Genomic DNA, 27,993 nt, shown 5'->3' on the forward strand with positions numbered 1-27,993 from the left:
AAACATAAAAAAATATTTTGGGAGGTGATTGGTGATCTTGCCGTACCTCATAACTGGCCAAATCAGCACATGAAGCATTTTAATCATACAAATGCACCTATATTGTGGTTTAGGTATATACGGTTTTTAACCACTCTTATTAATAATTATACAGTTTATCTCCTACACATTATGCACTGTGCACAAGTCATGACATATTACACATTTGCACAAAATCAGTTAAAATTAACTTCATGTTGCATTCAAATGTGGGTTTTTATATAACTCACATGTCTGTTTGTGTGCATAGAATGAACCAGCTCAGATTGTTAGGTTTTGTTAGTGGGTTTTAATGGCACGGTCCCGGTAATAAGTGACATTGTGTGCTAAAAATCTGTAGCAGGTGTGCACTGGTCTTAATCCTTCATGGACATTTCAGGTCGTAGTGAGATTAACCGGAGGTGGTCTGGTTGATACCCTGCTGGAATAGTTCAGCTACATTTTGAAAGAACAAGTCTCAGTCTGTCTTAACTTATTACAGCATGGCAAGGAACATAGAGATCAACCATCTGCCATCGGTACCTATAACATAATCAAATAATGGAAGCATTGCCATTTACTAAACCACATTGTTGGAGTCACTTTACCTCAAAGTGTCAAACACTCAGACAGAACTTAACAAATATAATATATCTGCCCCTCATCATTTGTTCTAATGATAATTATAACACAAGGGTGTCTGACTGATGTACAGAATTAATGGCATGTATGGTGTCTTTAGTCTATGGACATTCAGGGATCATCATATTGATTGTGTGTAAAGCCCTTCAGACCCAGACACCCACAGCAGATTAACAAGTTAACCTGATATGTTGGCCGAACGGTTTAACAGAACATTTGTGTAAAATGGATTAGGGGCTTTGTTCACATTGGTCTTTCTGTAGAAGCTGCTACAATACCTCTCTTGTTTTATGTCTGTCGCATGATGATTGTCTCTCGTATGATTTGTCAATTGTCTTCAAAATATCATTTTGATTTACATAATTAAAATCCCAGCTTTGTAATTATAGAAGATAGACTTGTTTATTTCAGTCAGCTAACTTTACATACATACAAGCTATTTGTTTCAGATATCAAATCACTTAGAACAAGGGAAGATTACCCAGTTTTGAACCCAACATAAGCATGTGACTGGGTTTCTAGGTATAGAGGGTAGTTATCATGTTTGAAGAAAGGGTCAGATGTGTTCCTGTTATTTTGTTCTATTTTTTGTAAAGGTGCAGATAGTCTCATAGATGTTAAATAGACAGCAACATTTTTCGTGAAAAATAATGACTCCCGCACTTAAATTATTGCAGTTACTTTGGACTCTGTATGGAGTATTGTTGTAATACCATCCATGTATTCCACTATCTAAAATATGAAGGTTATTGTTCACAATGTTCTGCTGTATACCTTTCAGTTTATTAGACACAAACTAATATAGTGTAACCTGTAAAATATGTAACACTTTATCTCTTGTAGCAAGATCAGTAATAGATTTTTATAATTGGACGACAAATTGACATTTTTAAGTTTGTCTTTCTGTGTCAGTTCCTTTGGGATTGTGAAACTGTGTTTCCTCGCAAAATAGAATGCACATCTCCCCTGTGGGTGCGGTGCTCTTTGACTCCTTTTATCTGTAGTCAAGATGGCTAAACATGATAAAATTTTACCTGAAAAGAGAAACAAAGAGATAAAACAGCACACCGTCATCCTCAATTATCAAATTACCAGTACTAAAACCTGCTTTTGCTCACTAAACTCCTCTTTAAACAAAAACTGAAAAGGAAAAAAAAATTGAGTCTGGAACTGTTTTGTGGGACATTGAGTAGAAACCACAATAACACATTTTTAAAGCACTACAAATGAGTAAGAATAGCATCATAACACTAAACTGAACATAAAACTGTCCTGTATAATAAAAATGTTTTATTTATTTATTGGCCTCTTTGGAAAGGCAATTTTAGTGAGTTATCTTATTACAAATGTAATGTTAAAGACAATTTGTTGAATAAAATTCAACAAATGACCAAAGACAAAAAGGTTGCATGCTGGTGATGTAGCTGTAATTAGAAAGAAAAAAGGGGGAAGAAAGGGTAAATTGTGTTGTTTATGTGGCATTTTGTTTTTAATTTGTATTTACCACCAAACAAATTTATTTTTGCAGAGATCTGTTCGGTGTCATCTGTGTGTGTTTTCTATCAGGCTTTGATACTTTCTGCTGCAGAGGAACAGACACAGAATACATTTCTCACTGAAGATGTTGAAATAATGTGTCGATACTTGTTTAATTTCTCCATGATTGCAATTATGCTCTGGTGTTATTAGGAAACACTTGAAGTATTTTGACATGCATTAACTACTTTCCACACATGTACGCAAGAGAGAAGACTGTATTTGTGAACCACTAATCGAGCAGTGAAAAGGAGGGAGAGAGGTGGAGAGCAAGCTTCTCCTAAGCAAAGAGAAAAACCCTTTTGCAAAAGGCGGTTCGAGCTACATTTCATCTTTTGTGTCCCAGATTGATGACCTATGAGATGGATGATGTTCTGTAGTGCTGTGTAGCATTGTCTTATCCTGGCCGACACAAAGAGAGAGGACACTTATCATCGCAGGCTCATGTATAGTGGAGGGGGCAGGGGTTGTCAGAATGGTGAAGAGGGTCCAGGAGGGTGGGTGGGTGGGGGAGACAGGGGTCCCCCTCCCGATAAAGCATGATGGAGATGAGCTAATGACAGCAGAGGCAGATGGAAAAAGACATCTCCCATGACGATGCAGGCATAACCTCCATGCTGAAGATAGAGAGAAAACAGGGTGAATATAGGAAGCGGGCCAAACGAGAGACAAACAATCAAATAAGGACTTGTTGTGTTTGAATGCGTGTGTGTTTCAGTCTATGCAATTACGAATGTGTGCTGCCTGATTGGATGCTTATGAAATTCAATTTAAGCTGACTTAGTTACTCAGGTTTGTTTTTTGCCTTTCAGCTGACTTGCTAGCAGGTGGCCCAGGTTTGTTGAGATTGGTTTAGGATTAGGCTTTAGGACATTGTTAGGTGGGAACGGTGCTGTGAATACAAAGGGATTAGTGCAAAGAGTTGCTTCATTGACTGAGGGTTTGTATGTGTGTGTTGGGGTAGGGTGGGGGCTAGGAATCTGAATTTGATGGATGGATTGGATAGCAAACAAAATAAAACATTTTCTCTAATTAGGCAAAGAAAATAAACTACTGAAAGAAATAAGAAATGCCATGGATGTTTTAGGCCATCAGGAATTCCTGACACACTTTAATTTTAGAAAGCATTTCACAAAATAAACCCATAAATTGTTCAAAGTTAAATTTAGAAACATCAAATAGCACACACGTTTTCCCACGTTTCTTTCCTAACGCACTGGAAAGGAGGGGGAAAGCCCTACTCAAATCATCTCAATGCCTTGAACCATGTGCCACCATTAGGGTCGCACAAAGAGAGATCTGACAAATGGCCATTTTAATGTCTTTCTTTGACTTTAATGAATTTATACGTTATCTGCCACTAATGGAGGCTGCCGTGAAGGGGCTGGCACAAGGCCATAACAAATGAAAAGCTCTGATTAGTGTAGAATGAGCTGAGAAAAAACGACATACATCTTGGTTAGCATCCTCCTGTGCTCTTTTATGGGCCACTGTTACAAGGACGGTGGAGCCGGGGGTTCACGTCGAGCTGAGTGGTCAGCGCGCCGGGTTGACGGAGCGTCTGCCCGCTCCGCAGTTCAGGACTGTGAACGCCTCAGTACGGCTTGACTCCTGAATAACCTTCGGAGGTACCGGGAGCTTCACCCTTACTTGACCCCGCACTCTGAACAGGGGTGTGGGGGGACTCCGGGGGGTACCCAGACGAAGGCTGCCTTTAGCAATAGGTAAACACAAGAGATCCCCTCAGAGAAAGAGCACTGGAGACAAAAAAGTAAAAACAAAAATACAAAAAACTTTGTTTTTCAATTGTTTGCAGCATCTACTCTAATAGATTTGATAGACTTTAAGCTATTCCATTTAATATCTATCTAAAGTAAATCATACAGATTGACATGGACACTTCAAAGGCTGGAATGCCGTTTTTCTTTTTTCTTTTATTTGAAAAAGCATGAAGGTTGTGTTAGACCGCATATTGTGCGTGGTCACGTCCACTGTCGCAATATAGCCCATTGAATCTTACATGCATTAGTTGTCATATGCCATTATACGTGCGTCACAAACACATTTTGTTTTACAATTCGACTCACTGGTTGCAGCAGTTTTTAGTCTCTTAAAGGAGATTTCACAGACTATGTTAAAAAAAAACGCGATAAATGTTATATTCAAAACCACAAATTCTCTTTCCGACATGAAAGGGATATTTTACTGTGAAAATATTGCAACACGGTGTGGCAGCGGGAGAGATGTTTCATCATGATCGTGTTGGAGCTTGATAGGGACCACTGTTGTCATTGGGAGAAACCCTGTTTCGCCGCCCCCCCTCGCTGGGCCCCTGTGTAGAGCCGCCTTGCAGAGTTCAGTCGGGCAGGGAGAGGAATGCGCTGGGATGCGGAGCAGCACCGACACTAGGAAATCGACGCAGCAACTCGCACAATATGGACAGTAATGACCCATATTTACATCTCAGTAAGTACGACTCAGTTTATTTGGAGTCCAGTCTGCTGTGCACGTCACGGAGATTTTGTTGTGACTTGAGAAGAGTGCGTTGGTTTCATGGCGTCTCGTCTCCAGTCAGCGAGCTGTGCGCGAAAGCGTAGCTGGAGTTAAATCAACGACTCCTGTTTATTATCCCAGTGATGTGCTTTGTTATTTGTTAATAATCGTTTTGAAACTGCGCGAAATTGAAACGAACGCTGCGGCCACTGCAAACGTCAGGTGATCGTGGGTTTTGCCAGCCAGGCAAGGTCAGAGGTTGGCACTTTAATTGCGTTTATGTAATTTATGGCGCTTGTCGCGCGTCTGTTGGTAAACTGTTTGAGACAGAAAAAACAACTTATTGGTCTGGAAATGTCGATGTAAAGGGACATATGGACATATGTAATAGCTTTGAGAAATGGCCGCTTTCTGGAGATACACAAACTTAAACTTTGTGTCCAACAGGACCCCTGTTAGCGCTACGACTATATTCAGCGTGATGTGAAGTTGCTCTTAAAGCTGAACTCTGGCCTGACTCGGTGACTTTACCCTTGAACCAGTTGATGTTTTCCCCTTTTTTTTAATCTGGATTTATTAGCGATAACCTAAAATCCACCGACAAGGAAATGGGATGGCTGTTGTTTCGGCTTTGTAGTTTGAACAAGTTTAAGCTTGTATTTTTTTTTTAATATCAGTTAAGCCTATTTAAATTAAACTTTATGTGGAGTAGCCTAATCATACCAGGCTTGTTGAGCTTCTCTGAGTCACACACTACATACATCATTTATCATGTGATTTTTTTTCCTGACTGAAAGATGTACTCATTTTAAAACCACAGAAGTAGAAAAATTGCATGTGCTTCGAAACCACTGTCCTTTGTGGGAGGAAATGAAATATAATAGTGTGGCATAAAGGAAACAAATAAAGGCATCGTTTGAAGGAAAAAAAATGTGAAGCCACTTTATTTTATCACAGATATCAGCACCGTTTTAAGGGGCCTGAAAATTGTTTCCATAATGTATTTGGCTCTTAGGGGAATGAGAGGGACATCTGGATAGGAGAACAACTAGAAGGAACAGTGTACAGAAGGACCAGTGCAGCCCCTCTGGGCTACATAGTTTTCCATGTCTTTCCTGAAAGACTTTCTCTGATCAGGCAGTAGTGGCATCTCAAGATTTATGAATGATATGACAACACATGTGTTTTCCTGTTACTGCTTTTTTTAATTTAGCATCAGGTGGTGGCCAGTCATGGCCTCCCCTGCTAATATTTCCTGGGACTTTGTCCATCTCCATCCTCCATCTAAAAACAAAAAATTTGTGACAGCCATGTGATTTTTTTTTGACATAATTTTTCACCTCAATATCAACATTGGTTGTGATTGAGGCATATCTAATTTGAAGTTTACCTCCGCTTGTTGATTTCAGTCAAGAGCTTTGTTGTCCCGTTCTGGTCTTAAAAGTAATGCTGTTGCAACTTTCCCACCTCTTGAACACTGTCATTCTGAGTAAATACAAAAATTTTTTGGGGTATGAAAATAGCCCACACACCAAAACAGAAATTAATTGGGGCCATTAACATTAGTCATCTTTTTAATAGGAGATGAGCACTATTTAGAGCCAGCCATGGGCTTGAGGCCAAGGTAAACCCATGAGAAGTCAAAGCCAATCTGCTGATTATATCTGGATTGTTTCTTGATCCACTCAGCTTTTCTCAGTCATGTTATGTTTTAGCAGGTTTGATGCAGGCCTGCCCCACGCATTAAGCGGAGTCGGCACTTTTCTCTCTCAGCACTTCAGCATTTTTTTTATTTCCTTTAGTGGAAGTGGTTCTAGACACCCTGACAGGCACCCAGTCACTACTTTTGACAGTGGGAACTTATTTAGTTTGCAGAACTGGAAAGAAGAAAGAAGAAAGGAAAGAAGAATGAGATGGGAGAGTGAAAGGAGTAAAATGAAGAGGAAGTGAATGTAGAGGGGGTGTGGGGTTGGGTTAGTGGGGAGAAACAGGTCACCCTGGCTGAAATTAACTTTCATCACTTGGAAGGGGTCAGTGATTCACCTCCCAGGGCCCACACACACACACACACACACACACACACTTCCACAGCAGCAAATATGCAGACTTCCATATACATAGCTTATTGTATAGAAAAATGTGACTAAAAGAATTTGGGTGGTACTATTTGACTGTGAACTCCTGGCAGTATTAAAATCCGCTCTCCTAACCACAGATCCCTAAGCAGCACATTCCCCACCCACTTCTGCAGAGTTAAATAAGCCACACAGCTAGAGAAGGTGTGGACCTCTGCTGGTATTTGCTCAAGGATTCTATAGCTTGAGACCTGTAATGCTCCACTGCCGCCACGTGCATTAGCAAGCAATTCATACAGTAGCTTTTTCGTGGACTCTTGTGGTTCTGCATGTTTTTACATACAACCAAGAGTATCTATTCTGAATTGCGTGTGGCTTCTAATTGTGAGAAAAAGAGGAGGGAAAATGAGGGGTGTAAGGAGGCCATTCTCTGGGCTAATTGCCAGTAATTAGTCATTAGTGAAGAAGGTCAAAGCCTTGATTTAATTCCAGCTTTAATCAAGCAGAGAACCTTGAAAAGCCCACAGGCTGCAGCAGTGTTTGGACAGGATATTTATTGAGTTATTTCCCTGCTAATTTTGCAACAACTACATACATTTGACACATGTCACAAATTGATGCACAGTAACTCTAATTTTCCATGCCCTGATCACACACGGCTGTTTTCATTTGTCACCCCAACTTGGTCCAATTATGTACTTGTACTGTCAAAACCCACTGCTAGTAAGTGAAGGAGCACATTAAGATAAACCTTCCTCCCCCTGAGAGTACTTCAGTGGGACAATCTAGGTTTATCACCTTTGTGTTCTCAGTAAAAGATTTACCATTTATAAGTTTGTAATATGACGATAAGAATATTCAACTCGTACACTAAGACTCTCGGTTATATTCTTTCCACATCTTAACAATCAATACATTTCTTAATGCTACCTATGGCTTTTATGGTTAATGTGGCTGTTTTAATGTGGGCCATGACACACTAATATAACATGCATTTAAGGAGGGCTGTATTATTTTAGCTTCTCCTGTGGGATTCGTTAAGCTCAGTAAAGGCAAGCTGCTCCTTCTCTGTCTGAACCTCTACTTTGGTTGTTGGGCTGCTGATTCTCTTGCCAGGTTTCTGTCACTGAGGGGGCTCTAGTTACTGGTGGCTCTTCTTTAAGGATTGTATAGTCATTTGATCCAGCAACATGCAGGTGCACTGCACAAGAAAACTTTGTTAAGTCATGTAAGTAAAATAGACACACACATGGTGCAATAGGCTTCTCGAGTGTTTAGCTGAGTGTTTGCTTTCAAACTGAATACCCTTCGTTCTTTCAGTGCAAATGTTTGAAACAAGACAGGGTGAACATATGATTGGATGGCAGGATAAATTAGAAGGAGCAGCTGCACAGTTCATTCAGTGTTAACTTTAATTTCAAGAATGCATGCTGCTTTAGTTTATGTTGAACAAATCTTACTAATCCCAACCTCTTGGTTTACAGGCAGATTTTAGCGCTTTTGTTAGACTAAAACCATTTTATTACTATTTAGCATCTTGTTAAAAATGTGAGAATAAACATTAAATCTGCACTTTCATGATTTAGGAAGTTTATTTAGGTAGCCTGAGAATTTGTCAACTATTGTTCCACAATGCCTTTAAGGTATATTTTTGGCTTATGTTTGGATCTAGTTTTTCTGCTGCGCCGTGTTTTTACTTGGCCATCATTGACAAAAGGACAATTCCCCACTTCCTGGAATGCTATAAGACTTGTTAAACACACAAACATACTAACAATGGGCACACAGGAGTCTTGACATGCCACAACAGTAGAATTTACCACGCATGCTGGCACAGTTACTGTATCTCATCACACGAGGAAGGAATTGCACATATTTTAAGGGAGACTGAAGAGAGATTTCCACTTCTTTTCACTTCCTTTTTAAACACAGATTCCAGTTATGCCACCTACACATTAAGCAGAGAATCTGTGACTAATATCCAGAAAAAGGCGAACAAAATCAATAAATGTCATTGACACATAGAAACCTGTTTAGACTAAAGCAACATTATGCTGTTGCTTTATCTGTGGGACTTCTTCCCATGCTCTACAGTCTTGATCCCTTTTAAGAAAGAGTAATAGGAAACGTCTGGATACACTGTACTCTTAAGTGTGACCTCCTCCAACATGACCACTTCCCTCCCTTCAGGCTCACACTGTGTCCTGCCATTGCAACAGGTGTTTCTGTAGAGATAGGTTTACCAGCACTCAGAGAGTGGGCGGTAGAAGACCTGATTAGTGCAGTAGTCGGGCAGCAAACAGTTCTTATTGAATTGATCTCTGGGGAAGGATAATCTGGGTAATCCTATAACCGGCACCAGCAGACTCCACCTCTTTTGCTCTTCACTTATGCTCCCCCCTCCTTCTCCACGACAACCCTTCCTGTTCTTTCCTGAAAAGTGGTTGATGTTTGGAGTATCCACATCATTTTTTAGTTTGTCACAGACCTAACACTTGAGTTTGACTCTTGGTCCTGTGTGACTGGCATCCTGTCGGGGCCACGGTTGTTCCCAAAAGCATGTGGCACCCGGTGGTATCAACTACAACTGGAGGAAGTCCCATGAGGGAGATGGGTTATGGCCACTGTGAGTGTATGGCTTTTATTTTTTTCCTGCATGTCTTTGTTATAAATACAAAGATACAAATCTCTGCTGTGCTCATTTTTGGTTGAACTTATTGGGCTCTACTACCGTTGCTCTGTGATTTACATGGAAGGGAAGCTCGGATACTGAAAGCTGGTATTGTATTATCATGTATGTATTATGGTAATGCCTTTAATCTCTGTGCGCTCTGAGAAAAACTTCCATTTCTTTTTCTCAGAAGGAGAAAAATGCTTATATGTCACAATTTTGATTCTGTGATTAAATATTTACAGAATGTTTTGTTCTAGGAATTCTATATCTAGGTCTAGATTTCATTATCTTATTGGCTTCAGTAGCTCATTTGCAGCTTCTAAAATCACTGGATCGTTTTAACCAGTTGTCACAGGTAGAAGACTTCGCTACAACTGAGAGCTTGTGATTCAGTTGAGGTCTCAGATGTGATCACTGACGATGACACTCCGCTTATAAAGATGCTTCCAGCTCTGAGCTTTCTCTCATTGTTTGTGTCTGTTGTCTGTCACCCTGCATCTTGCCATTAACACCTGCTTTGGTGGGGGGTTTTCTTGTCCGCTCTTCTCTGGAAGAAGACGTTTGGGAGGTGTTGTGATGTGTGCTCACTTACACACATGCTGTAGTAAGACTATTATGTGGGTACACAGTTTGCATGCAGATGATTATTGTCCACATCTGCGGTGAAGCATAGAATTGTAGACAAACTTCACAAAACATTTTCTAGACTCTGATCTTAAATGTTTCGGCAAAGCTGTTTATGTCTAAATAGTGATTTAGCACAGCCATTAAATACAAAAATACTTTGCATTATATCTTCTGTATGAGCCAACTAAGGGTTTGCTCAGTTAAAGTTTAGTTTTAGCTTGTAGTACGTGTTGTGTACTGTGAACTTTACTGTATTGTGTGTTGTGTTATGTTTCTGTGTACTGATGATGTCATTAGTGACATCATATAACTGATAGTTTTGTCTTTGTTGATTGCCTTTGTAGTTTACCTTTTAAGTGTGTTGTCCAGTCGTCAATGAAACAAGGGATAGCAATGATTTTGTTACAAGAAAGGGCAGTATAGCTCAGCTAGTGAAGGGTGCAGACGTGACACAGTAGCTGGAGCAGAGGAACTGACTACAAGGTGGTGTGGACCGCAACAAGGTAAAAGAAAATGGTTCAGTCTGTAGCTCTGGAGGCAAACGGTTTCTTATCGAGTACTGCGACTTCTGCGGGTTCAGTGAGTTCAGCCATACTTTGAGAAACTTGTTTGATGAAGCTGTTTGCGAACGTGCTTGTGAGATTACTGCGCTTACACTTCTATGTACAATTGACCAGTCATCGGCTAAATTGAGAAGCAAGTACAATAAATGTTTAATGTTCGTCTTATAGCGATCTCTGGAGTGAAGTTTAAGCTGGAGCATCAAGATTCGTCAGATTTGAGTAAGATCGCCTCTACATCTTCTGTGGCTAATAAAGCCTTTCAAGGCCAACAAGCCTTGGGGTCGTCATTTCTAGAATAGTGGTACCATTCAGTTCATCCATCATTTTGGTGCAGACTGAAGTATATCAAAAAATATTTCACATTTCACAAGTTTCATCCATCCCACCATCTGATCAAAATTTTAATGGATCCAATACTTTGGCCATTGTCTAAATACCTGCAAAACGGATTACATTCCCATCAGCCTCAACTATATGTAATATTTAGCTGTAATTAGCAAGATTTAGCAAAAATTAATTCAGTCTTTCTTCAACTTTATCATGGTTGACCAAAAATTTATTTTTGTTTCTCGGTTTTTTATGATGTAAATTTCATCAAGGCTAAATTAGTTAACAGCAGCTACTAAGGTGGTTGTGGTAGGGTCTACTCACATGTCCAGGGTTCAGGTCGTCCTGTTCCAAAACTTTGGGTTACAGCATGTGACCCAAAGTGTTTATGGGGTTTATGTGTTGCCAGCACTTGCTCATCTCTCAGTGCTTCGATACAGTGAGAGGCTACTTTTGAGTTACCTCATCAGGCAAAGTCATGAGGAAGGATACCATGGTTTGCATTGCATTGCGCTGGTCAGTCCAGCTGTTTGTTTGTTTTCTCGGACTGCTTTTCAGATCTGTGTTAGCTCTTGTTCAAGTTCCAAACCATTTTATCACTCGCAAAACAATCTTTATCTCATCCCTGTCTCAGCCCTGGCCTCCACATCGATTCTGTCTACCTGTGTGTAAAGAGTAAACGACTGGCAAAGTGGCGACCACCTTTAATATGGGAAACACTGTATTTTGTGTATGTTAATTAGATTGACTGATAATGTCTTTTGTTAAAAGCCATGTGACAGGGGACCTTAGAGGAAGAAGGCATAAAAAAGAAAGGAAGCAGAGTTAACTTTCTTTTTCAGGGAAAGCGTGTGTGAGTTCACTGTGGGTCAGAATTTAGGGTCAGAGAAGTTCACTAGTTTGAGAGCTTGTGTTGTCACAGCCGTATGGCTTTATGAGAAAACATCTTTTTTTTTTTTTTAAATTTCAACAAGAGAAGAACAATACAGATGTGCTGCTGCTGCTAGATTTGTTCAACTTTTGTTTGTGCCTTAATACCAAAAAGACAGTCAGAATATAAAACAGGTGTCATAGAAGCATCTTTGGACAGATTGCTGTTTATGTAACTGTAAAGAATATTTTCATTTCCTCTCACCAGTCACCATTTGTGTTTCCTAAATCACAGCTGTGCACAAAAAAGCTGGGCTTTTCTCAACTGATGATCTAATGTTCTTAGCCAGGCAGAGAGATTAGACGTCTGTGGTTTTGGAATCATTTAAGCATTGAGGAGGGAAACCGCTTTGGAGGGGGACATTATCCTACCGAGTCCATCCTCTGATAAATCTATCCATCCATTGCTCTCCTCCTGTTTTTCTGACCCTATCGCTCACTGTCTTCTCTTGGCCTTCCACCTTCTTGACAGCTGGGCTGCTGACCTGCAGATTCTCACCCAGATATAAGAGGATTTGCGGCCACAATTGATCCGACATCAGCCCTCATGTTGGCAAAGAATTAAATGTTTAAAGGGTGAAGATTTATGTGTTTTCTTCTCTGTCTCTTTTAATGTGAGAGACAATGAGTGTGTCAGGAGGCTGTGTGTCTCAGATGAGGGTTCATGGCCAGTGCTGTCGAGCTGGATTGGCATTGAAGAGCTTTCTTAATTACATGTCTGCTATATCTAATGAGCTCCGCATGCTGTCCCTCTGATTACGTTAGGATGTGTTCTGCCCTCTTTGATTGGTCATAGCACTGTCATTCACTAATATAAACACAAGAGCATGCAGTCATATACACACCCAAAAACGATACATGAAGACTTGGAAAACTTGTATTTAACATATCAATACACACGCACACACACACACAGAGATCTTTGTTCATAGCAGGTTACCCAATGAAGCCTTGTGTTGTTGGTTCTGCAGCTCCCACCCCAGTCATTTATTCCCCATCTTCAGTCTGCTCTCCAGACTGAGGATATTATTAGCTAGTGGGCCATGTGTTTATTGAATTATCACACAGCAGAGTGCTCCATCCAGCCACTATCCAGTAATTAACAGTAAGGGATTTAGAGGGTTTGTGGTCTGTGATATTTCTTTAAACCTGTTGATCCTGAGATTAGTGTGATACATTTGTGGCTGTATATTTGTGGCTTTGGCTCTTAGCTGCCACAGATGTCAGAAAAAAAAGGTGGCTGGCCTACATTCAAGACTAAAGCACAGAGCTGCTGTTTGATGGGGATGATGGGGTCTTGCCATAGAGGATACTTGAAATAAATTACACTGAAGCTGTTTTGCTGATAACTTGTTTATATGTTGATATAAGCACTGATAAAAGCATACCGTGTATATATAAGGGTTTATATGCTTTGTACTGTTCACACTGTAGCAGGACTGAAACTAACTAGCCAACCTGCATCATTGATAAATCTAATTATTTAGTCTATCAAATGATGGAAGAAGAAAAACAATGTAGATCACAATTTCCACAATGGCACTTTTAAATATTCTCCTTTTGTCCAACCGACAGTGCAAACCTAAAAATATTTTTATTTGGAATGATTTAAAAAGAAAAAAAAACAGCAAATGCTTAAGTTGGAAAACAGTTTTGAAAGCAGTTTTGCTCAACCGTTGACTGAATCAATAAATTACTGTACATTTGCTGTGTCATTTGCTGGCACCACATGTAGAACACATGTGGTGCCAGCAAATGACACTACACACTACACTCACTGGTTACCTTATTAGGTACTTCTGTACAATCACGTCATTCATTTTAAATAGGGTGGCCAAAACATTATAACCCCCTCTTCATAAAACGCACTCCAGTACGACTTTACTAACCACTTTGACCTCACTAAGAAACAGACAGTAGAATTATCACCTTTCTGACATTTTCAACTTAACAACTGAGAAATTATAACATTGTAAAAGTAGAATTCATGGCAGAGCGGATTGGATTGCATTAGCTTGTACAGATTTACCTAATAAAGTTTCCAGTGAGTGTATATATCTGTACTATGTGTATTAGTGTGCATACAGTACAATAATCCATTGAAGACCCAATATTATGATATAGATCTTCTGATGTCACTAAAACAAATTCTTGGTGTGGTTGAAGATTTCATATTATGATCAAACAATAAACTGAATTAATCTAAATGAATCAAGTTCAAAGTCTAGATTCTCACTTGCTCACTTGCAAGTGTCATGAAACTGAAAAAACATTAAAACATCCTTCCATTAATAAGTCCAAAGGTGAAGATCTGTACAACGTATTGCATAGAAATTAATTAGGATAACAACACAAGTGTAAATGCAAGAAAGACAATATCAGACACTGATGAATATAAAAATAGTATTTGTCACATTTCTTATTATTGAAATGCCAGTTTATAATGGCACATGTTGATTTTCGATCATATTGTCTAAATCAGTCAAACCTTATTGATCTGCTCTGTTAAAATAACATTATTTTAGTCACTCATGGGCCACTTTGTTTTACGTCCCCTCAGCACTGTCAGTTCTGGGAATAATCAGTGTTACTGTGTGCTGCTGCAGATAGGAGCTTTTTGAACTTGGTTCAGGAGTTTGGCAAGAGGCGACCTTTGATTTGCGACGCCAGTGGTCAAAGGTGCCCTTCACTGCTCTGTCTGTCTGTTTGCTGTCAGACAGATGCTTGCACTGCTGTAGTACGATATAGGTTCAAACAGGGGCAATTTGTCATGATGGTGATTTTTTTTTTTATTTAGGTATCCACGGACAACCACGCAGCACTTGCTCACCTTTATCTGCTGTGTAGTGTGTGATAGGACTGTACTTTCCAGAGTCTTCTTTGGCGATTTACATAGAATGGAGATGTAACAGCCGGCTCAGGCAGGTCATTCAAGGATAGACTCTTTGAGCTGCTCTGGGCCGATTTATACTTCCTCCACTGAACATGTTGGCCCTCTTCCACACACAAACACACACACACACACACACACAATCATACATTCTCTTAACAAAGCATGCTCACCTCGCCAGTTATTCGCTTTTAGGCATCCCATCAGCTGATTTTCCATGTGTCTGTACCGCAGCCTTTTTGTGTTATTCTACACATACAGGTAATGTTTTAGGCAGCTTTCATACGTAGTCATATCTAACTAAGTACATTTACTTTTAATGTGTTTAAGATAAAGATATTCAATTTACAGGTAATTTTTTTCAGCAATAGGTACTTTAAGAGTTACAGTTGTGTTTAAATATTTAGTCAATTATCTAATTGATTGATTATCTAATTTGTGTCAAATGTTTTTTTTTTCCTTTTAACGAACTGCACTTTAGGAGCCGAGCTGTTTCTGGTCCTCTGATCTAAATGTGGCACCTGAACAAACAGTAATCTTGAGCCCAGGTTGAGGTTGCTGTCTTTCTTATTGTATGAGTAGGATCGTGTACAAAATGCTCAATGGAAGGTTTCAAATGACCCTTCCTGAAGGCTTGCTATTGGCCCAAAAACTCCCCTAAATTTGCTGTTGTTTGTCTGCTCATTCCAAATTGTCTTCAGTGGCTCTATATAACAACCATTATCATTTCACATTTCACATCTGGACTGGGCAATTCGGGAACTTGTTTGTCTTGATGTCCATTTTGGCAAATTGTTGACTGGAGAGACAATCGCCCCATTAATATACAGTATCTCCTCCTCACCATGTCTAGAATAGAATAGATCTTTATGAGCCAGGAAGGGAATTTGTCATGCACATAAAGAGAGGGGTCAGTGCACAAAATCACACACAGTACATTTTGTACAGTGCCAATCCATTACGTAAGCTTGTTTATTAGATGAGAAGTTAGTCCAAAAAGTTTGGAATAGACACATTAGAATTTAAATCTCGGTAATGCACATAACAGACTGCTACATGTAGTTTAAAGAGGGCCTTTCTGTGCAATGTCCTAGCTCAAACCACTTAGCTCTCTAGGAGAGAGGGAGGCCCTGATACATTTTTGCCTGGCAGGGATCACTCATGGAGGGCTACAAAAAGTGGGCGTTAAAAGGGGTGGAGGCTATCATCTCACTGTTAAACAGGAAGTTGCACAACATCTGTTCCTTGGCATAAAGTTGGGGAGTGAATGGCCAGCTGTGTGTTTTACAGTGTGTCTTCATACAATCCACATCCACACAGGCGATGTCACATTCCTCTCTGTTTTCCAGTTCCTTGAAATCTGAAAGCAACTGTCTAGCAGTACTCAAAGTTTCCATTTCCATTAAATAGAGCGCAGTGGGGAAGTGGGCCTAATCACAGCCAGGGGTTAAATATCAGAGCAGCATTTCAAAAGTATTGCACAGTATTTAGCAAGAAGTTAAGTTTAGCCTGCAAACTAAATTCCTGAAGCCCAGACACTGTTTGTGAATAAATCCAAAAAAGTAAAAAACAAATCCCACAAAAAATAAACATTTCTGTACAAAGGGATTAGCAACAAAGTTGACGTGTTGATTAAGAAAATGGATTACATAGGTGTTTTTATTGTTTTATTTATTAAAGTATTCATTTGATGTAGCCGATTTGTAGGAGAGGTTAGAGGTGCTACTCAAATAACGTTTAGGCCGATGAAAATTGCGCTTTCTGGACAACCCGTTGATCCACGTTTTTAAGAGTGAAAGAAGGAAAATTGAAAGTTACTACTTAGAATTGTTACTCACACTGAAACACAGGTGCTGTTCAGGGCATCATGCCACCAGCATTCACCTTTGAACAAACGCACACACAAGAATGTGACATTTAAATAATAACAGTGGCATCAGGCCCAGTATTGGACTGATCATGCGTGAGTATCGTTATGTGTGTGTGTAAAGGTGGGGGGATGGTGCACTGAGACATAAGCAGAAGCTCCTGCATTTTTCTGTCTGTTGAGACTAATCTAAATGTTTATGTGCATATGGCAGCATGTCACTCTTCATCTGTAATATTTTGCTTACAATTTCTTGTCACCAACGTTAGGTCAGAGATATACCCCATATTGCACCTTTCCGTAGCAGAACAACGTGTGCCGTTTGAATATATAATTTATGCTGTCCCTCACATGTACATAATTTATATGCATGTTTATATTTGGTTAAAAGTGGTGTTGATGATGATTTAATGTCATTACAGTTATTGCACATGCATTAAATTACACGTATTTTTAGGATACTTTAATCAACATTTTTATATTATCCTATGCTTGTAGAATCAACCCTACTGAGAATCATCGTAACTCTACAAGGAGTTTTGCTCTGGTTTTACAGCCTGCACCTTCAATGTTTTAGTTCACTTCTAGTACTCTCATTAGTGCCGTTTCCATCCAAAGCAGGCATTTATACTACTACTAAATTTAGGGTGATTATTTATGATAGCCATGTTAAGGATTTCTTTTCTATTATGTCATAGTATATTACTAAGGCTTGCTTCCTCTTTCTTGCCAAGGTCTGTACAATAACCCGTGTCTTCAAAATGCCACAATAAAAAAAAAACCCACGAATTTAATAAAGCTATAAAGAACAACAAAAACATGTAGAACTCAGCACACGTTCTACACAATATTTACTGACCGCTTTGAAGCTTCAGCATAGAACAGGCAGAGTATCAACAAAACCTGTACATTATAAGCTCATACATTATAAGCTAAGATTTATTGTATTGGACTGGTGTTTGCTTATTCTGGTATTCATAATAACCCTGTGGAAAGCCTTCTAGCTTTATTCTTAAACTCATATTGTCTTCTTCCATAGACTCAACAGGGCCTATGAGCACAACCCATAGCCACCCGGCTCAAATGGGTGGCATGGTGGGCCACCCGTCTGTCATCAGCACCTCCAGGCCCTTACCGTCCCCCATGTCAACCTTGAGCTCGCCGATGAATGGCCTGGCCTCACCCTACCCCGTAATTACATCATCTCTCGGCTCGCCCTCTGTATCGCTGCCTACCACACCCAACATGAACTTTGGACCACTCAGCAGTCCACAGGTGAGAAAATTTGTGGGTGTTTTGAGGGTCATCATACAGCAATGGACATTATGTTCAAAGGGGCAGTTGGGGCTAAATTCATACTCGTTACTATAGTTTTATTATCAGCTTATGACATTTTGTGCAATTTAGACCTCAACCTCTTGGTTTACATACTTCATTTAAAACAGACAAGGCCTTCCATTCATTGATGCACTCTCATAAGCTAAAGGTCATAGTCTTACTACTTTAGAAAAAGTCCATGTCCATGAAGCTTTCATCTTCTTAGATTGACTATGTAGCTTTTGTTTTAAGAACATCAGCAGGCACGTAAGCCTTTGCTTGTGTACCGTAGTATACCTCTCTCCCCCCTACCCTTCTGCTGATCTTTAAACTTCTCCTCCTAAAGGTCTTTGCTGAGTTCTGTGTTGCTGTGATGCAATGGGACTCAAGACACTGGGAAAAGGAACACAGAGAGGAACTTGCCTCTGCTTGTTTTAGTCCCCTTTTAAAATTCAACAGTTTTTTATATCAGTTATTTTATTACGATACTAACATACATGGGTATTTTCCCTATGAGGTCTTAAAAAAATAAACAGTAACACCCACAGGAAGGCCATTTTTTGCCATCTACAAGTGGAAGAACTATACATGTAAGATTTCACTTTGTTAAAGTGATCAATTGTCAAAACTCCAAACCCTTGAAGGCTTAGTGCTTTGATCATAGACAGTGATATAGAGAGACACATGTATGCATTTAGTGCAGCGCTTAAGGGCACAGCAAACTGTACATTACTTCAATCACAGTATTTATCTGTGGCTATAGGGAAATTCATGGTTATTGTTATTGTATGGTGGAACTGTCTTGTCTGTTGTGTAATATAAAATCATATTCTTTTTTCACGGGTGAACTGGCGTTCATGATCAGAGCTGAGCTGACAGCACTGAGCCAAGTCAATATTGACTTGTATGTCCAATATGATCCTAAATGGTATTAATATTTTCTAATGTCATTTTGTTCTTATCAACCTGTTTAAAGTCCTAGTCTATAAATTTTGACTCTATGAATTTTTGTGATTTGAATGCCGAGTCATAGCCAACAAAATTTTCCAGCTTTCTTTAGTTGTAAACAAACCTATAAATGCAGCATAGAAAAATCAACTCCCAACCCCCGAATAGATATATTTCAAACCTAGCGTGTGTCCGAAAACCTGTTTGCATTCACAACGTGACTTAATTTTTTTTAAACACTACACGTGTAAAATGAATTATTTGTGAAAACTTTGTTGAGTGCTGAGTGCTCATTAAGATGTGACTGTCTGTCTTTAGGACATCTTTTGAACAGGATGGTGGCAGTGCTCAGGCTGAAAGACAAAACAAGCTTCTATTTTATATAGCATCCTCGTCTGAACGTCACAGCAGTAGAGTCCTAACTACAGTCTGCCACTAGAGGATCAGTAGAAGAGAGTGCATGTCATGAATAAGTGATAAGAAGGAGCCTGGAGTGACTCTGTGAAGGATGGCTATGTCATGTTATGCTGCATCAAATATAAAGGACCAGAGGGTTTATGTAGGTCAATCATTTTGTTTTCATTTCCAGTGCAGATGTGTGCACCTAAATAACTCAACAAACATTTAATGCACAGCACAACGATGAACCCGCCTGGTTGTCATCAGCAGGATAAGGTCAAAGGGCATGAAGCTCAAGATGAGTCTGTACTTGTTGCTCTACTCAGTACTAGAGACAGTTCTTAAAAACGTTTTGTCCACATCTTGTTGTACTGTGGCTCTTTGAGGGCAAATGTGTGTGTGACCTCAATACTGTGTTGTGAAAACTTCTAGGATGCCATTTTTAGTAGAAATATTCTCCACTATTTTGAATCTGGGCTGAGACAAATTGTGGAAATATTAAATATTTCAACAACCTTAAAAATCCTAGCATTTTTTCTAAAATGTTGTTCCTTCTCAGAATTTGGATGAACTTACACATGAGCACCCTCTGTTGTTTGTATGGAGTACTGCTTTTGCACACGGGACTGAAATGCCTCTCCTGCTCAAGAAACGTTAAAAAACCTGCATGACAAGCCTCAGACAGAGCCTCAGCTCCTCCCACTACCCGAGCATGTGATCGCACCCTGAGACACTTTCACAATAAAGTGTGTGGGTGGTGAGGAAAATATCAGCGGAAGACCAAGATGAGAGAATAGAGGAAGGGAGAGAGTGTCATGAGACTGCTTAGAACTTTTTGCTTTTACTTCCTCTCAGTTTCCTCTTCTGCTCTGTTCAGTTAACTGACCACCTCAGCTTCAACTCTTTGTCCCTGTTCACTCTTCTGTCTTTCTGTTACCCTCAGATGAACTCTATGAATAGTGTTAGCAGCTCAGAGGACATCAAGCCTCCACCGGGCCTACAAAACCTGGGAAACCTCAACTACCAATGTACGAGCCCAGGAGGAATGTCAAAGCACATCTGTGCCATTTGCGGGGACCGCTCCTCAGGTAATGTTTGAGGGTTGAGGATGTCGGAGAGACGTGTGAACACTTCCACTCGTCACAAAAGACACCACCCACATATGTCAAAAAGACTGATTTCTCATGCATTGTATGCCTGTCACAGAATTTGTCATGTTTATTAGTGTCATTTTCAATCTGCTACAATCTTTTTGTTCTGTTGTCTGTGTATTTACTGCTGGCTTTTTGTTATTGTGCACTAAATACCAACATGCTTTTAGTACTGGTTTCAAAATGTGTTTAAAAAGAGGTTTGGACTACACACTGAGAACCTTAGGCACTTTTAGATAGAAGTATACTAATGGCTAAAGGCAATACTTTCCCCGTGGGATCCATAGAGATCACTGAATCTTGAATTTTTCTTCCACAGGAAAGCACTATGGTGTATACAGCTGTGAGGGATGCAAAGGCTTCTTTAAGAGAACAGTCCGAAAAGATCTTTCCTACACATGTCGAGACAACAAAGAGTGCCTGATTGACAAGCGCCAGCGAAATCGCTGCCAATACTGCCGCTACCAGAAGTGCTTGGCCATGGGCATGAAGAGAGAAGGTGTGGGATTTTGAATACTTACGGAAAATATAGTGGCCACTAAAGTCCAAGTAATTACAACTTCACATATATTATACACTCACTGGCCACTTTATTAGGTACACCTGTACAAGCTAATGCAATCCAATACAGCAGCTCTGCCATGAATTCTACTTGAACATATATTATAATTTTTCGGTTTTTAAGTTGAAACTGTCAGAAATGTGATCATTCTATTCTGTTGAGCTCAAAGTGTCTGGTGGAGTCGTACTGAATAGCATTAAAGGAAGAGGTGGTTCTAATGTAAAAGTAGAATTCATGGCAGAACTACTGCATTGATTGCATTAGAGTGTGCAGGTGTGCCTAATAAAATGGCCACTGATTGTGTACATTCACTCTACTGTTTGCTTATGGTCGTACTGCACAACTGAGAGTTTGTTTATATGTTTATATACGACCTGTGGCTACTCTGGAACAGCAGGGCTTAAATGTATGTTTGTGTGTCCATGTGTGCGTGCACGCAGCGGTGCAAGAGGAGAGGCAGCGTGGGAAGGAGCGGGGGGAGAATGAGGTGGAATCCACGAGCAGTTATAATGAGGACATGCCTGTGGACAAGATCCTGGATGCTGAGCTGGCTGTGGAGCCTAAAACTGAGACCCACAGTGACGGCAGCCCCGGAAATTCTGTAAGATTCACAGACACTAAGGCAGATGTGTGCAAACATATGAAATGTTAGTTTCTGTAACAGAGGGGGGAAATGCATCTTAAATGCATCTTAAAAATATGCTGGAGGACAATAAACAGATGCACCCATGCTAAGCAAAGCATTTACTTGCTATTATTAAGCTGAGTGTATGGAAGATGGTCAGTCTAATTGAATAGTTTCAGGAAACAATTTCCATTTGCTAATCTCTGAATAATCCAAGAAAATCAACACATGCTTTGCTGTTTATGGAGTGATTGTTCAGACAAGCTGTTGTCATTGCACTGTTGTCATGATGTGCTGACTGTTTATCTGAAGTGTGGTTTTATTCTCAGCAGGAGTTGTTACTGAATTGAAAAGAATTGGTATCATTTTGGGATCTGATAGGGACATTTGTACATTTGAGAAGTAATTAAAAGGGTTATTAATTCATTCCACACATTTGAGCATTTGTCTTAAATCCAGCTACCTGAAGTGTCTGATATTAACTTATGAGCTACTACATCTACTTTTTCTGTCTTTGCATCAAAATGTTTTCGATTCATAAGAGGAAAGTCTTGGTTTACAAAGCACCCAAAAATATCCAAAGCTGCACCTGCTCACTTGCTGCTTCTGTAACAATAAGGATGACATTTATTGAGCTCACCAGTGCACTTACTGATCACATTACTTTGGTCTTCTTATTTCTCTCCAGACCAACGACCCTGTCACCAATATCTGCCAAGCAGCAGACAAACAGCTCTTCACCCTGGTGGAGTGGGCCAAAAGAATCCCACACTTCTCAGAACTCCCCCTCGATGACCAGGTCATCCTACTACGAGCAGGTAGAGACAATTGCATGCATTCAGCAAGAATATGTGTAGGTACCCAAAGATAATTTTATTAACACTCAATAGACTTTTCTACAACCCATTATGGCAATGGATGTGTAGTATTTCCATCAGGATACCTATATATGCTCAGACAGGACATGTATTTAAGTCATATAGATTTGCTATACACATTTTTGTCATCTAGTTTAATGGAGCAGTGAAACCAAATATAACTGGACTATTTGCCACGACCCGAGTGCAGTGTGCAGCTGCACCAGTGCTGACCTCTGCTGGTGGGAGATTTCACACACAAACCTGAATAAGAATGTAAAGGCACTTTTGCTCATTTGCTTAGACACTTCTGTCCTCTCACAAGTCACATTCTCAAAACAGCTCACTGCACAAATGACACATTACTAACATGCAACAAAGGCAGATTTTTCCCTCAAAGAACACAACTCCTGGTTAAACTTTCTTTAAATCAGTCACTACACAATAGACAACAACATACAACATTCAGCTATAAATATCCCAATATCCCATGATGCTGCACTCTGCACCCTGCCCCTTTTTTTTAGATTACCTGTTGAAATACTGTAAAAAAGAGATTCTCCAAAACAAATTGCTTCAATCATTTTTGGGTGCAGCTAAAGAATTTTGTTGCTGTTCATTTTTGTTGCTTGATCTGCACTTACTGCTGCCTGGATGTCATGCATTTTGATTGCATTTTTTTGCTACTACCACATCTACAATGGCGACCCCTGTTCACCATTAAGAATCGTTTCTCTACCACAAGCATTTGGTTAGTCTGTAGATTCTATGAAGTAAATGCAGGAAATAACATTTGACACAGTCACAGTGACATACTATAAACAGAATTGTTAAAATGACTGCATTATCTTAGAGACAGTTTGTAACTGCCAACAGGGCAATTCACTAAAACTGACATATACAGTGGTTTAAAATATGATCATGACATAACTAATATTTTAGCCAATAGATACCACAGTGCTCCGACCCAGTATGGGTTGGACCCTTTGTCCACCCTGAAGGACAAGCTGTGATTGTTAACATGGTCAATAACTTTTGCCCAAATTTCATTTGAAACTGGAGCTCTTCTTACAACCCACCCCTCTGCTAGGCATGCAAGCCCCTCTTCCTCAGGCCCTTCTGCCATGGCCTCTAACTTTCATTATGAGTCTTTGGCATCTTTAATCCATGGTTGCAAACAGCAACACAGAATTGGGGTCTTCTATAGAACAATAAGAACTGATTGCTATTTGAAAGTGAGAATTGAAAATTTTGCAACTAATCTTTTTTTTTTTTTTTGGAAAAGTTTGTGAAAAGGATGTATATGTGTGAAATCAAAGAAAATGTGTTTTGCCTCTGATTTGCTAAGAAGGTGATGATGAAGATCAAGTGGAACCTATTCCATCTAGCATTTGAGAAAACTGTAACAAAATCAAGATGTGAAATTCAGACATTTACACTTACTCCATTTGCTCATGTCAATTACATTTACATGTTCTCATCAACATAACACTGACTGTTTTCCAGACTTGCAAATAGCAACAAAGAGGAGCCTCTTTTGTTGATGGCTAAGGATTGCAGGTTGCAGGTGGATCAAGGAATGAACAATATTGTGTAGGGGGTTGGACACATATACATAAGTATATTCATAAGTTTGCAAGTAATTTCTGTCAGCTGGAAATATTTGTTTTCCTTTTGTTTGACACAGCTAATTTAACAAAGTTTCAGGTCACTGAATGACCTGTTTTAACTGAAAAAGGGTGTAACAACTGTGTGAAGCCAATGCAAAAGTGTTAAAACATTCAGAAGAGAAAACACACAATATGGTAAGACGGTGATGATGAAGTTCAAGTGGATGCCAGTTTCATTAAATGTGATTGAGAAAAAATGTAAACAGCAAACCTAGTAGGAAGAAGATTGCTTAATTACAAATATTGTTGTATATCATTTTCACAGTCTTGCAGTGGACAGTCTTGAATGGATCATAGACTGGAAAGGTCCCAATTTTTTATTTTTTATCGTTTTTGTTTTTGCATCCAGGCTGGAACGAGCTGCTTATCGCCTCCTTTTCTCATCGCTCAGTCACAGTAAAAGATGGCATCCTATTGGCTACGGGTCTCCATGTCCACAGAAGCAGCGCCCACAGTGCTGGAGTTGGGTCCATCTTTGATAGGTAGGTAGCGTTAAATGTTAAAGCAAGACTTTATTGTGTTTTCACACCATTAGTTATAAACTTCTAAAAGAAGCATGAAGGTGAAACATCAAACATATGAACTTATGTAATAGAATCCTTCATTACCTTCACCTGCTTATGACTTGAGAGCAACGTTTATTTGCATTCATAAAAAGGATTGCGATGCTGCCTGTCCTTCGTTGTAGCAGAGCAGATGCTGTTGAGAAACTGTTGCCAAACTCCGTTTTTTTTTTTAGCACACTGAAGTAAAACTAATTGCTTAATCTTGAAGGAATGTGGTTCTGTACATGTGATGTGACACTCTGTTTTATGTTGTTTTCTGCCAAATACATCTGTTTTTATCACACTGATGTAAAACGAATTGCTTACTCTTGAAGTAATGTGGTTCTGTACATGTGATGTGACACTCTGTTTTATGTTATCTGGATCTCCTGCAGAGTTCTGACAGAGTTGGTGTCTAAAATGAAAGATATGCAGATGGATAAGACAGAGCTGGGCTGCCTGCGAGCTATTGTTCTCTTCAACCCAGGTCAGTTTTACTTCCTCTCATGTTCAAACATTAGGTTACAAAGCAAAAGAAGTGATGCATCTCAGATGGAAACTGTCTGCATTTTACATTTAGAGTCACTCTAGTCCTTACTGAGATATGTACATAAAATGTTCTACTATTTCATTTGATGTTACAAGTTCAGTAATTCAGCCGGTCAATATTTATGTTTTGAGCATCATAGTTAGTTCTTATGGCTGCCTGGAGAGACTTCACTGTGTATTGATGTATTTTTCCCTACCTGGGAAAAGCACAGCAATGTTGTGGAATTATAGCTCTAGCTATGACATTGTAGCTTTCCCTTTGAGTCTCATATAATTGTTAACGCAGAGATGGATGTTACAGAATATACGAAATTAGAAGGGGTTACTTAGCTGCAAATGTGTGTTTGTTTCAGATGCAAAAGGTCTTTCAAACCCCTCTGAGGTTGAGGCGCTGAGGGAAAAAGTCTACGCCTCATTGGAGTCATATACAAAACACAAATACCCAGATCAACCTGGCAGGTAGGAAAAGCATATATTACTGGAGGAATCTCTATGAAACACAATTGTTTAATTGCTTCTTTAATTTGTAAAGAGAAGGTAAGATGGCATTGCATTACATAACTAAAAGGCTCATGATTACATTGGTTTTAATGGAGAATAGAATTCCGTAGAGAGAATTGTTTAATTTAGTTAAATTAAGTACAGTTACCTAAATAAATATTTCTTTCAAAATCTAACTTAAATAATATATGAAAGTATTAGCAGTGTTGCCATTTCTGTTCTTAGATTTAGATGATTTGGCTTATGTGGGGGGCTGGTGGAGAAGTGGATTGAGCATTGGGTTGGGATGCAGAAGGCTACAGGATTGAATCCCACCCCACCCCACCAGGTGTGGCCCCACCCAGCCATCAAGGGTCACCTTGGTGCTGGTCCCGGATAAAATGGGAGGGTTGCGTAGGAAGGGCATCCTGCATAAAAAAACTTGCCATGCCACATCAACGCGTGGAACACGTTCAGCTGCGGCGACCTCTGTAGGGACAAGCCGAAAGCCACTGATCTTTTGAATATGTTTGCTGACATCCATTCAAGTTGTGCTGTCTTTAAAAGAATGAATGAAATGTTAGATTCCCGTGTACAACTTCCTTCAGTTTGATGGCTGGCCATACAGCATTTATTTAAAGCAAAATTTGGAAACCAAATGCTTCCTTTAAATTAAAGAAGAGAAATTAAAATTGGAGACAAGACCCCGTTGCTGGGTAGAAATTTATGAACATAACTATACTGTACAACATACAGCAACATAACTAGACGAAATAATTTAGCAGCACTTATTAAGAAAGAAAAGGTGCAAGAGAAAAGTTAGTAACTACTACATTTCTACCACTTATAGATTAGTGTGATATCACTAGAGTGTCTGAAAACCATAGACACAGTTTATTATAGTTCTCTCACATTTATTACTGGGTGTTGTTTTAGAACTCAGCATTGTAAGTAATATTCTTTGGTTGGTTCTTTGGCCATCAGTTGCTGTACGGAGATGGACTCATTGGTTGATGTTTGTAAACGAGGCCTTCTTAAAAACAGATTAAAAATGATAAACACTGTAAAATGATTTTCCTTTCCTTTTTGGCAGGTTTGCCAAACTGCTGCTCCGCCTGCCAGCCCTGCGCTCCATCGGCCTCAAGTGCTTGGAGCATCTGTTCTTCTTCAAGCTGATCGGGGACACGCCAATCGACACCTTCCTGATGGAGATGCTGGAGGCACCGCATCAAATCACATGACACCAGTCCACCCCTTCCCCCCCCTGTATATACCCCCCCCTTGTCAGCGATATGAAGATAAAATTAACTGACTTGATTTAAATTGTAAAACTGCATATTTTGTACCAAACAAAACCTTGTAATTAAAACTTTTTAAAAAGTATTTTGAGGTTGTGGGAAGGGTGAAGGATTGAGTGTACTGTCAAAATTAATTCTAATAGAATTGTTAACAGATTTCTTTTGTAAATAGTTAATTTCAGGTGTCCATTTTGAAAGCAACCCAATGCAATAGGAAAAAGAATATTTTATTCAAACTTGTATACAAACAGAAACCCTGCATTTCTTAAACATTAAGAATTCTTACAGAATAAAGCTATTTAAAATGTATGTCAAATGTTTGTATTGTCTAATTTTTACATTACTTTGAATGTTTGGGTGTTTACTCACTATTTATTAAAACCTGATATTCCTAAACTGCAGTTTATTGTTGCCACATGTGAAACTCTGTAACTTATGATCTGGCAGGACAACTGTAGTATAATGCAATAACAATGAATGAAAATATAAAATATTTTTAAAATGTGGGTAAAGAAAGGCCACATTTGTTGTTTTTCACAATCTAAATCCTTAGAACAGATGCATTGAACCTGCCTGGTCTAAATTGAAATGTATTTTATTTTAAAGACAAAAACAACAGTAATTGTTACCTGTAGCCTAAAGTTGCAGGTTGCAGCTGGATCAAACATTTGTCTGCCTACATTTACACACTCTAGCCACCAGGTGGCGCGCACACACACACACACACACACACACACACACACGTACATGTCACACACGGTTCGGTCCCAATTATATGTCAGTGTTTCTGGGCATAGTGTTTCTGGGCAAGACGGTGAACCCCTAACAGCTCATTCCCCTCCCCAGCTGTGCAGTGCCGGTCCAAGCTCGGTAGAAATTGGGGAGGGTTGCGTCATTAAGAGCATCCGGCGTAAAAACTGTGCCAAATCAACATGCAGACAAAGATCCGC

General features: G+C 39.5%; 1 protein-coding gene across 4 annotated transcripts; it reads left to right on the forward strand.

The window, feature by feature from the left end:
• The first annotated feature begins 4,501 nt into the window (after positions 1 to 4,501).
• Positions 4,502 to 27,285, forward strand: rxrgb (retinoid X receptor, gamma b). Of its 4 annotated transcripts, none has more exons than XM_067513890.1 (10): positions 4,502 to 4,662; positions 17,682 to 17,917; positions 20,250 to 20,394; positions 20,777 to 20,956; positions 21,460 to 21,620; positions 22,333 to 22,462; positions 24,521 to 24,653; positions 25,112 to 25,203; positions 25,619 to 25,724; positions 26,839 to 27,285. In XM_067513890.1, exons 1-10 carry the CDS (start codon positions 4,632 to 4,634, stop codon positions 26,984 to 26,986), a joined length of 1,362 nt encoding a protein of 453 aa, XP_067369991.1. In that variant the 5' UTR covers positions 4,502 to 4,631; the 3' UTR covers positions 26,987 to 27,285. The 4 variants fall into 4 exon arrangements, with proteins under 4 accessions (XP_067369991.1, XP_067369989.1, XP_067369990.1 ...); XM_067513888.1 differs by lacking the exon at positions 4,502 to 4,662 and adding an exon at positions 9,226 to 9,396; XM_067513889.1 differs by lacking the exon at positions 4,502 to 4,662 and adding an exon at positions 9,227 to 9,390.
• Positions 27,286 to 27,993: the final 708 nt, after the last annotated feature.

This window comes from Channa argus, chromosome 8 (genome assembly GCF_033026475.1).
Source record: "Channa argus isolate prfri chromosome 8, Channa argus male v1.0, whole genome shotgun sequence".
In the NCBI taxonomy this organism is placed as follows: domain Eukaryota; kingdom Metazoa; phylum Chordata; class Actinopteri; order Anabantiformes; family Channidae; genus Channa; species Channa argus.